Below are 13190 nucleotides of genomic sequence, written 5' to 3'. Positions count from 1 at the left end.
GGAAGCAACTGTCTCATCCATTTGGCTCCGTTGATAAAGGTGTCACGGAAGTTGGATTTGGTGCTGGAGGGGCCCTTGGTAAGTGAGAGGATCAGTTCAGTGTCGTCTAAGTAGGAGTTTAGATTGAGTCCATGGGATTGGACGACGTCTGCGAGCGGGGTCATGTACATGAACAGGATAGGGCTGAGGGATGATCCTTGTGGTGCGCCGCATCTGATGTCTTTGGGTGCGGAGGTGAAAGGAAGTAGTTGGATGCTCTGGGCGAGTCCTGTAATGAAGGATGCGATCCACCTGAGGGCCTCTCACTGCATGTCTATGTTGTAGAGGCTGTTGATGAGGGTGTTGTGGGAAACGGTGTTGAATTTGACGGAGCGGTCACGGGGGGGATCAGGGCTCCAGTTTCTCCATGGTCTAGGAGCGTTCTGAGGTCGTCTGTGGTGGCGATCAGTGCAGTCTCTGTGCTGTTTTCACAAAATCCTAATTGTCAGGTGTCCAGTAGGTGTTGTTGTTGTCCAGGAATTCAGTAAGGTGCTGGTTGATTTCTTTCTGGAGTACTTTGACTGGGTAGGGGAGGAGAGAGATCAGACAAAAGACTTTGGGAACGCTGGGGTCAGCAAAGGTTTTCTTTAAAAGGGGGTCTGATGACAGCGTGTTTCCATCTATGCAGGAAGATTGCTGTGGAGTTGTTTATGCTGGTGAGATGCATGCCGATTGGGTTTGTTGCCAGGCTATAGAGGTGGTGGTGGCAGGGTTCGGTGGGAACCCTGGGGTGAATGGAAGACTTTATGTCAGAGGTGGTCAGTGTGGTAAGCGGAGACCAGGTGGTAATGTTTGGCTGATGTTTGGTGGTTGGTTGAGGTCGTTGGCGTGGAGGTTGAATTCCTGTGGAAGTAGTCGGAGAGGGTGTTTCGAAGTTCTTGTGAAGGGTGGATGGGTTCTCTATGGCAGTGAGGTTGGAGAATTCTTTGACTATTTGGAAGAGTTCCTTTGTGTGGTTGGCCGCAGAGTCGATGCGGGTGTTGATGGCTGCTTTCATGTGCCTGTGATAGTTGCCGAGGGCTGTTTAGTGAGCTGCTCTGTCAGCGGGGTTCTCGGTGGCCCACCATCATTTCTCCATTTGGCGGCAGTTGCGTTTGATAGTCCTGAGTTCTGGGGTGCACCACATGGCATGCTTGGAGCTAGTGTTGTATTTTGTAGGTGTCAGTGGGGCGAATGTCGGCACTGTCTGTGATCTAGGCAGCAAAGTTCTGGATGGCCTGGTCGAGGTTTGTTGAGGCCTTTGTTTGGGAGGTGGTGAGGGTCTGTGACCACTGAGTTTCCATGACCTTGCTCCAACTGCGGTGGGAGGAGACCTGACGCCTGGCGATTATGTGCTGGGCGTTGGTTAAGTGTACAATGGTGTGATCTGTCCAGGTGAGATCTGTGGCGTGTCTGAATTTGATTCTGTTGCTGAAGGGGAAAATGGGGTCAAGTGTGTGTCCGGGCTTTGTGTGTGGGTTCAGTGACCACTTGGGTGAGGTCTATGTTTTTTAGGTTAACCAGGAAGGCAGTGGAGTTCGGGTCGTCAATGTGGAAGTTGAGTTCGCCAAATAAGATGTAGTGTTGAGTCTCGAATGCCTGGGGTGGGGGGATTGTGATGAGGGTGGGGATGGCATCCCAGAATGTTGCTCAGGGTCCTGGGGGTCTGTAGGCGAGGTTGCCTCCTATTGTGGTCTTGGCATCAGCCTGAAGTAGGAAGTTGAGGTGTTCTAGGAGAGGCGTAGGGTTGTCGGTGGTGGTGGTGGTGGTGGGGCATCCGATGGTTTCCTTGACGATGATGGCGGTGCCTCCGCTTTGTCCGTTGCTGAGGTCTTGGTGTATCATCTTGTAGCCTTTGGGACTGGTGGTGGTGATGTCAGGGTTCGAGGAGGGGTTGAGACACATTTCAGTGATGAAGGCAACATCAGTAGAGAGAATGGTGTCCCCAGAGTGAATGGGCCTTCAGCAGGATGCAATGGAGCAGTTGCGAGGTGATTTTGCTCTTGTGGGCAGGAGTGGTGCAGGATCTTTCGTAGGTTCTGTTGCAGGAGAAGTGGCAGTGTCGACAGGTGAAGGGTGCTTTGGTGGATCTTGGGGAGGAGGAGACACAGTTGTTTTGGCGTCCTGGGGGCAGGGAAAGCAGGCAGAGCAGGGACAGCAGGCAGCACAGGGGCAGGGACAGGGACAGCAGGCAGCACAGGGACAGGGACAGCAGGCAGCGCAGGGCCAGGGACAGGGAAAGCAGGCAGCGCAGGGCCAGGGACAGGGAAAGCAGGCAGCGCAGGGCCAGGGACAGGGAAAGCAGGCAGCGCAGGGCCAGGGACAGGGAAAGCAGGCAGCGCAGGGCCAGGGACAGGGAAAGCAGGCAGCGCAGGGCCAGGGACAGGGAAAGCAGGCAGCGCAGGGCCAGGGACAGGGAAAGCAGGCAGCGCAGGGCCAGGGACAGGGAAAGCAGGCAGCGCAGGGCCAGGGACAAAAGGCAGCCCAGGGCCAGGGACAAAAGGCAGCCCAGGGCCAGGGACAAAAGGCAGCCCAGGGGCAGGGACAAAAGGCAGCCCAGGGGCAGGGACAAAAGGCAGCCCAGGGGCAGGGACAAAAGGCAGCCCAGGGGCAGGGACAAAAGGCAGCCCAGGGGCAGGGACAAAAGGCAGCCCAGGGGCAGGGACAAAAGGCAGCCCAGGGGCAGGGACAAAAGGCAGCCCAGGGGCAGGGACAAAAGGCAGCCCAGGGGCAGGGACAAGGACAACACAGGGGTAGGAACAGCAGGCAGCGAAGGGACAACATAAGGACAGCAGTCAGCACAGGGGTAGGGACAGAGGGCAGCGCAGGGAAAGAAAGCAGGGTGGGCACAGTACCTTAAGCAGGGGTCAGGCGAAAGAGAGGTGGCCCAGCTTCCTCCGGGTTCCGAAGGGCGCGGATGGGCCCAGGCGGCACAGGCTTCTGAGGGTGCCTTGGCGGGAAGACGAAGCTCCAATCTCGTCCCAGCAGGGGAGGCTGCTGGGACATGTAGTCTGGCAGAAGGGATCTGGGCAAGTCCCACCATGCAGGTAGAGGAGCAGAAAGAGGCTTGAAATGTATACTTTACAATGAGTGTGAAGTGTGTTTATTCCAAAATTGTCTTGAAAGAAAGAGTAAGACCAACTTAAAAACTCAAATGAATAATTTATCTATCAAAGTGAAGGTTATAATGATATAGTATGAAGTACTCAAGAACAACGCACCACTGGTCGCTTTGTGGACTGGGGAGGACTGGATTGAGGAGAAGGTTTTTTTGTTGTCTGGGCTTGCAACGGTGCTTGCTGTTGTTGCTGAGACATTTGCTGTGACTCCTTTTGCTGAGGCTGCTGGGGCTCCGAAACCTGCGCTGACTGCTGAGATTGAATGGGAGGAACCTGTTGAGTCTGGAGGAGTGGAGGTGTATGATGAGAATGGTGTGGCATCTGCTGTTTTCCTTGAGAGTACAAATCCAGGATCTGGTGGCAAATATCTGAAATAAAATAACCAGAGTAAAATACACATGGTGAAAAGTACGCAGATGAAAGATAATCTATTGTTGCCTATACTGGCAAAGGTCTATCAGCGGAATCCAACATCTTCAGTCTCCTTGTTACACATTCACATTGTGCAGTAAGAAAAGTATCATAAAGTAACAGGGTTTGTCCCAATAAATAACAAACGGACAACATTTATAAAATAGTTTACATGTAAGAAGGCAAAAAAGAAATATGATTAACCAATCAGATGTTTTAAAAATAATTCCTGAACACCCTGACAGTGAAGTGAAGGTGTGCTTCCTTCGGGTTTAAGGTAATCCCGAAGTAACTTATATGAAGCAAATATCTTGCAAGATCACCATCGTCAAATTCTACAATGGTAGCCATACAACTTCAATTTAAAATAAGCATTGTGCCACTTTAAGAAGACAGACAGTTCTCCAGGGCATTGCTTGCTACCGAATTCCCTCACTTCCTCTAAATAAATGCAGATGTGCAGTACTCTACATTTACATTTTTGTCACCATCAATATTGACTGCTCCCCTCATTGATCAGTGTATCTATTGCATACTATCTCTAGCACCTACAATATCAATTTCCTCTCATTTGTTTGAGAAGAATTAGATGTCCTAATACCAGGTACATTTGTGGTATATTGCTCTGTCTAAGATTTTATCTCTCATTTCTTTGTCTGACCACTGGGGCAGTGGGAACTTCAAAGTGGTTATGCACTTTCCACCTGTAATCAAGCACTAAACAGGTTAGTGTCCCTGTATGAATATTGGGTGCTGAGCAGCAAACATGAACTTGTGCAACCTTGAAGCAAATTGTTTAACCAAAGAGGGTGCTGAAAATGCTCATCTGAAAGTTTTAATACATCAGGAGAAAGGTCTTAGTAACTATCTTATCTCAATAGGCCAAGCTAAATTGGCTTACCTTAAGGGCCAACAGCGCTATGAACCATGCTAGCCGCCTTTCCTTTGACTAAATGAGCTCAAAGAAAATCTGTAAAACTGAAATTCCATGCTTTGTAAAATGATCTGATATTTAGAAGACTGGTTGTTATGAGTGATGACCTAAGCTGCTTTATCCTTGCCTGCAGTCCTCCATAACTAATGAACTTAAGGCAACACACTGTTAAGGAACTATTATTTTACAGATGAACTCTCCATAACCTAGATGTTTCCAGAGCCCAAGGTTTGGTTAGTCAAAAGGGCAAGGACTAGGGCTTGAAAACACTAACAATTATTTAATGGTTCATATTCAATTATGAAGAGATAGGTATTGAAAAAAGTAAGTGTTAAGACTTACAGCACTTTGGAACATGGGTAAGCCTACTAACCCTTCAGAAGAGGCAATAGTTCATACAAAGGAAACTTTTCAGATAAGGAGTCACAAGAAGTCATTAGCATAAAAGGCGTGTGTTAGACTAAACATCCTTGGCACGATATTCCCCTAAACCTTTTGTCTCCCTCATCAGGTTTTGCTAAATTAGTTTTTGTTGGCCTTCGGATTCTGCACACTTTACCACTGCTAATGTGCTTGTGCTCTCTCCCACAACGTAGTACAAATAGCTTACACCCTCGTGGCACATTTAATTTTCTTGTAAGCCTCTAATAAAAGGTAGTGCATGTGCCCAGGGCCTGTACATGAAATTCTACCAGTGGACCTGCAGCACTGACTGTACCACAAACTGAAGTAGCCTTTTAAAATATGTCTCAGGCCTCCCAAAACAGCCTGCAATGCAGTTGTAAACTGCAAATACAGATTGGCAAAATAAACCTTTGGGACAGGTCTAAATCTTTTTAATACATAAAAGTCATCCCTAAGGTAGGCCCCAAATGCTCATAGGGCAGGGTGCACTGCATTTAACAAGCATTTGCAATGTAATAGGTCTTATATTTGCTTAGTTAGAGCTATTGGCATTGTAAAGTTATAACAGGACTGTTCTTGCCACATAAATTGGGCAACCCTACCTTATAATTTTGTCTTTTCCTGTCATAAAATTTCAGTGGCCCTGCATATAACTGAAGCACTTCCATTTACCATCTGCAGCAAAAAATGTAAATGTTGCCATTTAGCAACCTAATTTATATATGCCATGCTAATTCCAATAGAATACTACTTTCACCACCTCACCATCAGAGTTGCTGGCTGGCCAACACAACACCCCAAAAAAAGACACAAGATAGCCACAGAGGAGAAATATATTAGAAGGGTCACCCAAACATATCAAGAGTGTTCAGTCATCGTAAAATAAGGATGTTAACTTGGCCTGAAATATGGTCATATTTGTAATAAGGAAAGATTATTAAAGGTTTATTTGATAACTTTATATGTTTTATCAGAAGTAAACTTTTGGCATTAGACTGTAATGCCCTAAATATCCCCTAAAGGGAACCATAACAAAAATAGCATTTGTGAGAAACATGGTCTTGTAACCATATTGTTAGCCCCTAGAGGGCATAACCCCATGGAAAAAACAGGAGGAAGTAATGCAGAGTAACCATATACTTTGCCCCTAGAGGGCGTTTTTAGGGCCAGCAGGCCTATTGCAATGATATTACAAAAAAGGCCTTTAAAACAAAACTTCTCCTAGCTGTAAAACAGAAGTTCTAGCCATGAGAAAGCCTAAAAGACACTGAATGGTGGGAGGGGTTATTATTTTGGGGTCCCAAATAACAGTGTAGGGACCCAGAGATGAGGTAGACAGAAAGAGCGTTTTGAAGGTGGCCCCACTGTCCTTGGACCATCACAGGCTGAGTTATGAGCCAAAAATGTTCTATAAAAATAATGCCCTGCACGGCATTATGGAGCGAGTTTTCGTGCCGCGAATATTATACTATGTTCACTACAATGCTCCGAACAGCCCATAGAGGACACCACAATAAAAATAGCATTTGGAATAAACATGGCCATGTAACCATACAGTTAGCCCTTAGAGAGCATAACCGCATGAAAAAATAGAAGAAAGTAGTGCAATGTAACCATATATGTAGCCCCTTGGAGGGCACAGTGCATTACACATTTTCAGGGCTAGTAGGCCTACTGCAACAATATTACAAACATTAACTATTCTCAGCTGTAAAACAAAAACTTCCAGCCATGAGAGCTTAAAAAGACTAAGACACTGACTGGTGGGAGGGGTTATTATTTTGGGATCCCCACTAACCTAGTGTGGGGACATAGAGATGACCTAGCCATTGTCCTAGGACCACCTGAGGCTGAGTTCTGGGCAAAAATGTTTCGTAAAAGTAATGCCCTGCATAGCATTAATGGGCGCTTTTCCAGAGTGCAGTGAATATTATAGTACTGGCTCTCCCGCTGTGCCGTAAGAGCTGCTTTGAGTATTTCTGTTTTACCTAAAGCATTTACCAATTTCACATGTTTTAAAGGGAGAGCCACAAGAAATGACTCTGATTAAGTAACTGTAAACAATGTAACCAGCGCTCCAATACCGAGGTTCGAGTTCATGCTGTGAGTGCCATAGCCACCATGTAGCATGAAGGGGAGAGACAAAAGCATTAAATAGTTCACCCACGCTGAAGTATATTGGCAATCGTGCAATAATCCACGTAACAGGGGCAGTCTGCATGTCGTGACAAAAACAGCCTCAAAGCAGGACAAACATAAACCATTTACCAAGGACTTCAAGTGATTTTTGAAAGGCAAGCCTAGGAACGAATGAAAGTGGTTTTGAAAAGCCCACAATACTTACAATAGGTCAAAGCACATGTTCGCTCCACCTAAAAAGGAGTACATTTGGGTTTTAGTGAACAACTCCTAAGTCGTTTTTCACTTCTGCAAGGCTTATCTCTCCCACTGACTAACAATAGGTTACCTTCTTCCATTTAATAAGTGATACTTTTGGATCAGGTAGAGATATCGTGTTTACACTCAAATGAACTGTAATTTAAAGTCCTCTTTAATGTAAAGTTCTATTTTAATTCTGAAAATGCAACTTTTAAAAAGCTGGCATTTTCTTGTCTAACATTTATCAGTATACTGGGTCACATGACTGTGAATGGCTCTACTGCTGTGGTTTATGTTTTCCTGCCAGACAGTGAAGCAAAATGGAACTTGGTGTAGGCAGGATGGGGCATTTACACTTCAAATGACTTGCCTGCAGCACATACAGAGGATCCTGACCCCAGCCTTTTGTCACCCCAGAATCCCTCCTGCCTCAGGGGTGTGGAATTCCTATAACCGGGGAAGGCAGAACAAAGGGAGAACAAAGGATTTCCTGTGGGAGAAGGGATGCAACACCCTCTCCTTTTGAAGTAGGAGTTACACAGCTGGGGAGGGGATGCCTCCCCACACCACCGGATTGCTTTTAGGGGGACATTTGGTGCCCTCACTGTATAATCATGTGTGCACCAGTCCAGGGACCCCAGTCCCTGCTCTGGCACGAAACCACACAAACGAAAGGGGAGTGACCACTCTCCTGTCCATCACCAACCCAGGGGTAGTGCCAAGAGCTCCTCCAGGTGGCCACTTGATTCTGCCATCTTGAAAACAAGATGGGCAGAGGTTTCTGGGAGCATCTGGTTGGTCAGGACAGGTGACTGATGTCAGTGACCCCTTCTGATAGGCGGTCACCCTGCAGCCTGATCAAGCTGAAGGTGGGTCCCCAGATTCAGCCTGCAAGACTCCACCAGGACTCTTCTGCAATGAGCTCTTCTGCTAGTCTGGTCCTGGCCACTGGAACTGCTGCTGGACTTCACAGGAACCAACCAAACCTGAAACTCCAGAGACGCTTTCACCTTGCAACATTGTTTCTCTGGCTCCTTTCAGCGACTGCAACATTTCCACGGCTGTGCATCCTCCTGAGTCGACAAGACTTCAGCTGCACCAAAGAAGCAATAAGGAATCTCCCTTGGATCGAAGGAGTTACTCCCCTGCATTTGCAGGCACCTAAGGCAATAACGTTCAGCTGTGGGGATCTGCTTTCCACAGGAACTACGTGGATCCTCCAACACGGGTGGTGGTTCAGAGTGGTCCTCTTGGTCCTCTCTGCCTTTTCTCCCACTTTGAGATGGTGGGTCCTTGCCTCTCCTTGCAGGACAGAATCCCTGTGCACAGCGACTCTTGGAGCAACCAAGGCTTGTTGACTCCTGCTCCGAGTGATCTTCAGGCTCCAAGTAGCCCCGGCCCCCAGCACTTCATCCTTGCAAGGACAGTCTCCTCTCTGCTGCTCCAGCGACGTGGGACTCCTCTTCAGGTGTGCTGACTAGGTCTCACTGCAACTTACTGTGCCTGCTGACCAGTGGGTTGCTTGTGGGGGTTATAACTGCTTCTGCTGGCACTCCTGACTGCTGAAGGTCAGCCCAGACTCCCCCCCAAGGGTCAAGTCCTCTGGACCTTGCTGGTCCTCTTCAGCTCTGCAAATCCTCTTCTGTCCAGATTTGCAACTGGCAAGGCTCGTTGGCAAGGCTCCCGACTACTGTCCCATCTACAACCCAGCGACCTGCGTGAGACATCTTCTACACAACTCCAGGGACCTCTCTGCAGCTCCTGGACTCCAAAGCTGATCTTCATCTTCCACTATCAACCCACATCTTCACCCACAGAGAGGTGGGCAACAAGCATGCACCCTCAGCGGCAGCTGGGTACATGGTGCAAATACAGCCTCGGGCTTCCATTAGTTTTCAATAGGGGGAACCTGGGGTCACAAAGATGCTGCACGCTAGATCCAGGGGGGTCGATTCTGGGAAACAACAGACTGGACAAGGGAGAGGGCCGCCTGCTGAACGTTGCTGGATCAGTGATCGGTTTATCCAAATCCCTCTAGGCTGCTGAGCAACTTTAGGCATCAGGAATCTTTGTCCGGTTCCCTTAGGTCAGGGGGGCTCCAGGTTTAGGCTGCATGTGTCACCGTGTTAGCCAGGAGGGGTCAGCTCGCGGTCAGAATCTTCTGTGGACCTGCTCTTGAACCGGTGGGCCACCTGGACACGGGCTGTGGGCGTTGGGTGCAAAGTAGGCAAATCTCGCTATCCGGGGCAGTTCTGGAGATCTTCTTGGGGTTTTTAAGAGGTTGTGGTCCTGCAGACAACGGTGCCTTTTGGTAGCAGGGGCTTCAGAAGCTGGATACAGGCCGGTATGGCTGGAGCTAAAATCAGTTGGTGTCTTCAATCTTCTCTGGTGGGGGTCAAGCTTAGCAGTCCTTTCTTCTTCTCTTCTTGTGGTTGCCAGGAATCTGGTGATCTGTGTTCAGGGAGGCCCTTAAATCCTAGATTTAGGGACATTACTGGGGTCAGGGAGCAGTAGTTAATGGCTACTGTCCCTGAAGGTGACTACACCCTTCTGGTTTCCACTCCCTTTGAGGTGGGGTGTGTGTGTGTGTGTGTGTGGGGGGGGGGGGGGGGGGGGGGCACAAGTCTAACCCGATTGGGTCCCTGTCCTCCAAACCAATATGGAGGATTCTGCAAGAACGGGGTCACTTCAGCTCTGGACACCTTAGGGGTGGGTTCTACCTTATTCTGGGTGGCAGGCATCTTTACTAGATGGAGGGCCCTGGGGCACTGTAACAAGAGGTCTGAGCCTTTGGGGCTCAACGCTAGGTGTTACACTTCCTGCAGGGGGTAGGTGTGAAGCACCTTCATCCAGCACAGGCTTTGTTTCTGGTCACAGGGAGCACAAAGGGTCCCAGCCCATGTGGTGAAAAACTTGTCTTGAAGTAGCAGGCTGGCACAGACTGGTCAGTCCTGCACTAGAAGTTTGGCTAAGAGGGCCCTCTGGGTGCATGTAGGAAGTTGGCTCTGTATGCACTATTTCAAAGTAAGGAATAGTATGCACAGAGTCCAAGGGTTCCCCTTAGAGGTAAGATAGTGGCAAAAAGAGATAATACTAATGCTCTATTTTGTGGTAGTGTGGTCGAGCAGTAGGCTTATCAAAGGAGTAGTGTTAAGCATTTGTTGTACATACACCCAGGCAATAAATGAGGAACACACACTCAGAAACAATTCCAGGCCAATAGGTTTTTGTATAGAAAAATATATTTTCTTAGTTTATTTTAAGAACCACAGGTTCAAATTCTACATGTACTATCTCATTTGAAAGGTATTGCAGGTAAGTACTTTAGGAACTTTGAATAATCACAATAGGATATATACATTTTACATAAAACACATATAGCTATTTTAAAAGTGAACACAGTGCAATTTTCAACAGTTCCTGGGGGAGGTAAGTTATTGTTAGTTCTTGCAGGTAAGTAAACCACCTACGGGGTTCAAATTGGGGTCCAAGGTAGCCCACTGTTGGGGGTTCAGAGCAACCCCAAAGTCACCACACCAGCAGCTCAGGGCCGGTCAGGTGCAGAGTTCAAAGTGGTGCCCAAAACACACATGCTTCAATGGAGAAGGGGGTGCCCCGGTTCCAGTCTGCCAGCAGGTAAGTACCCGCGTCTTCGGAGGGCAGACCAGGGGGGTTTTGTAGGGCACCGGGGGGGACACAAGTTCACACAAAAAGTACACCCTCAGCGGCACTGGGGCGGCCCGGTGCAGTGTAGAAACAAGCGTCGGGTTTTCAATGTAAATCAATGTGAGACCAAGGGATCTCTTCAGCGTTGCAGGCAGGCAAGGGGGGGGCTCCTCGGGGTAGCCACCACCTGGGCAAGGGAGAGGGCCTCCTGGGGGTCACTCCTGCACAGGAGTTCCGTTCCTTTAGGTGCTGGGGGCTGCGGGTGCAGGGTCTTTTCCAGCCGTCGGGAAATGGAGTTCAGGCAGTCGCGGTCAGGGGGAGCCTCGGGATTCCCTCTGCAGGCGTCGCTGTGGGGACTCAGGGGGGACAACTTTGGTTACTCACGGTCTCGGAGTCGCCGGAGGGTCCTCCCTGAGGTGTTGGTTCTCCACCAGTCGAGTCGGGGTCGCCGGGTGCAGTGTTGCAAGTCTCACGCTTCTTGCGGGGAGTTGCAGGGGTCTTTAAATCTGCTCTTTGAAACAAAGTTGCAGTTCTTTTGGAGCAGTGCCGCTGTCCTCTGGAGTTTCGTGTCTTTCTTGAAGCAGGGCAGTCCTCAGAGTTTTTCGACTGTGAGTAACCAAAGTTGTCCCCCCTGAACCCCCACAGCGACGCCTGCAGAGGGAATCCCCAGGCTCCCCCTGACCGCGACTGTCTGAACTCCATTTCCCGACGGCTGGAAAAGGCCCTGCACCCGCAGCCCCCAGCCCCTAAAGAAACGGAACTTCTGTGCAGGAGTGACCCCCAGGAGGCCCGCTCCCTTGCCCAGGTGGTGGCTACCCCGAGGAGCCCCCCCCCTTGCCTGCCTGCATCGCTGAAGAGACCCCTTGGTCTCCCATTGAAACCTGAAGGAAACCCGACGCGTGTTTGCGCACTGCACCCGGCCGCCCCCGCGCTGCTGAGGGTGTACTTTCTGTGCTACTTTGTGTCCCCCTCCCCGGTGCCCTACAAAACCCCCCTGGTCTGCCCTCCGAAGACGCGGGTACTTACCTGCTGGCAGACTGGAACCGGGGCACCCCCTGCTCTCCATTGAAGCCTATGTGTTTTGGGCACCTCTTTGACCTCTGCACCTGACCGGCCCTGAGCTGCTGGTGTGGTAACTTTGGGGTTGCTCTGAACCCCCAACGGTGGGCTACCTGGGACCCAAAACTGAGACCTGTAAGTGATTTACTTACCTGCTAAAAATAACAATACTTTACCTCCCCCAGGAACTGTGAAAATTGCACTGTGTCCACTTTTAAAACAGCTATTTGTGTTTTATGTGAAAAGTATATATGCTACTGTAACTATTCAAAGTTCCTAAAGTACTTACCTGCAATACCTTTCAAATGAGATATTACATGTAGAATTTGAACCTGTGGTTCTTAAAATAAACTAAGAAAAGATATTTTTCTATAACAAAACCTATTGGCTGGATTTGTCTCTGAGTGTGTGTTCCTCATTTATTGCCTGTGTGTATGTACAACAAATGCTTAACACTACTCCTTTGATAAGCCTACTGCTCGACCACACTACCACAAAATAGAGCATTAGTATTATCTCTTTTTGCCACTATCTTACCTCGAAGGGGAACCCTTGGACTCTGTGCATGCTATTCCTTACTTTGAAATAGCACATACAGAGCCAACTTCCTACAGACATCAACAATCCCACTGTGCTTCACGGGCTGCAAAGTCTCACCTGCGTCTCACGCCGTATCCAACAATGCAGCGTAACCATGATTTCCTTAACATTAGATGTGGAAGCACCTGTGTTTGGCTTTAAAATGTTACGTTTGAAGGCATCAACAAAAGTAATTTTTGTTGTTGTTTTTTTTTCTATTTGAATCTAAGAAAATCAGAAACAAATTTCCTTACTTCGCAGCGAGTCCGACTCCAGCTTCTGTGTTTTTTTGTTTGTTTGTAATGTAGTGTGGGGGCGCACACAAGCGTCCAGGAAATGAAGTCGGAGAAAGAAGAAACGTTTATTTATTCAAATAAACCCATGACACTGAGCCAAATGGAAAGCCAGCCTTGTCCGGTCGTCAGCTAAGCAGGAATGCCGCTCGCCAGCATGACAACCCCAACCTTCCAGAATGCCCCTGTGTGATGGAAGATGATACAAAGAAGAATACTGCCCTTGTTAAAAACTATACTACACATTCAGCACAACAAGTACAAACCTTTATGCCTGTAACATACTAATGGATAACTCTAATATAATACTACATTACGCCACCCCTC

At 48.6% G+C, this 13190-nt stretch overlaps 1 protein-coding gene across 3 annotated transcripts in view; it reads right to left on the bottom strand.

The window, feature by feature from the left end:
* Positions 1–13190, bottom strand: part of CCNK (cyclin K) — a 357987-nt gene that overhangs the window by 141429 nt on the left and 203368 nt on the right. For all 3 annotated transcript variants that reach the window (XM_069208291.1, XM_069208290.1, XM_069208289.1), the window contains one exon: positions 3240–3505. In XM_069208291.1, the coding sequence (XP_069064392.1) occupies positions 3240–3505 (266 nt within the window). The remainder of the gene's footprint in view (positions 1–3239; positions 3506–13190) is intronic.

This window comes from Pleurodeles waltl, chromosome 9 (assembly GCF_031143425.1).
Source record: "Pleurodeles waltl isolate 20211129_DDA chromosome 9, aPleWal1.hap1.20221129, whole genome shotgun sequence".
In the NCBI taxonomy this organism is placed as follows: Eukaryota; Metazoa; Chordata; class Amphibia; order Caudata; family Salamandridae; genus Pleurodeles; species Pleurodeles waltl.
Note: the sequence above shows the minus strand (reverse complement) of the source record. Positions and strands in the feature narration are given on the sequence as shown.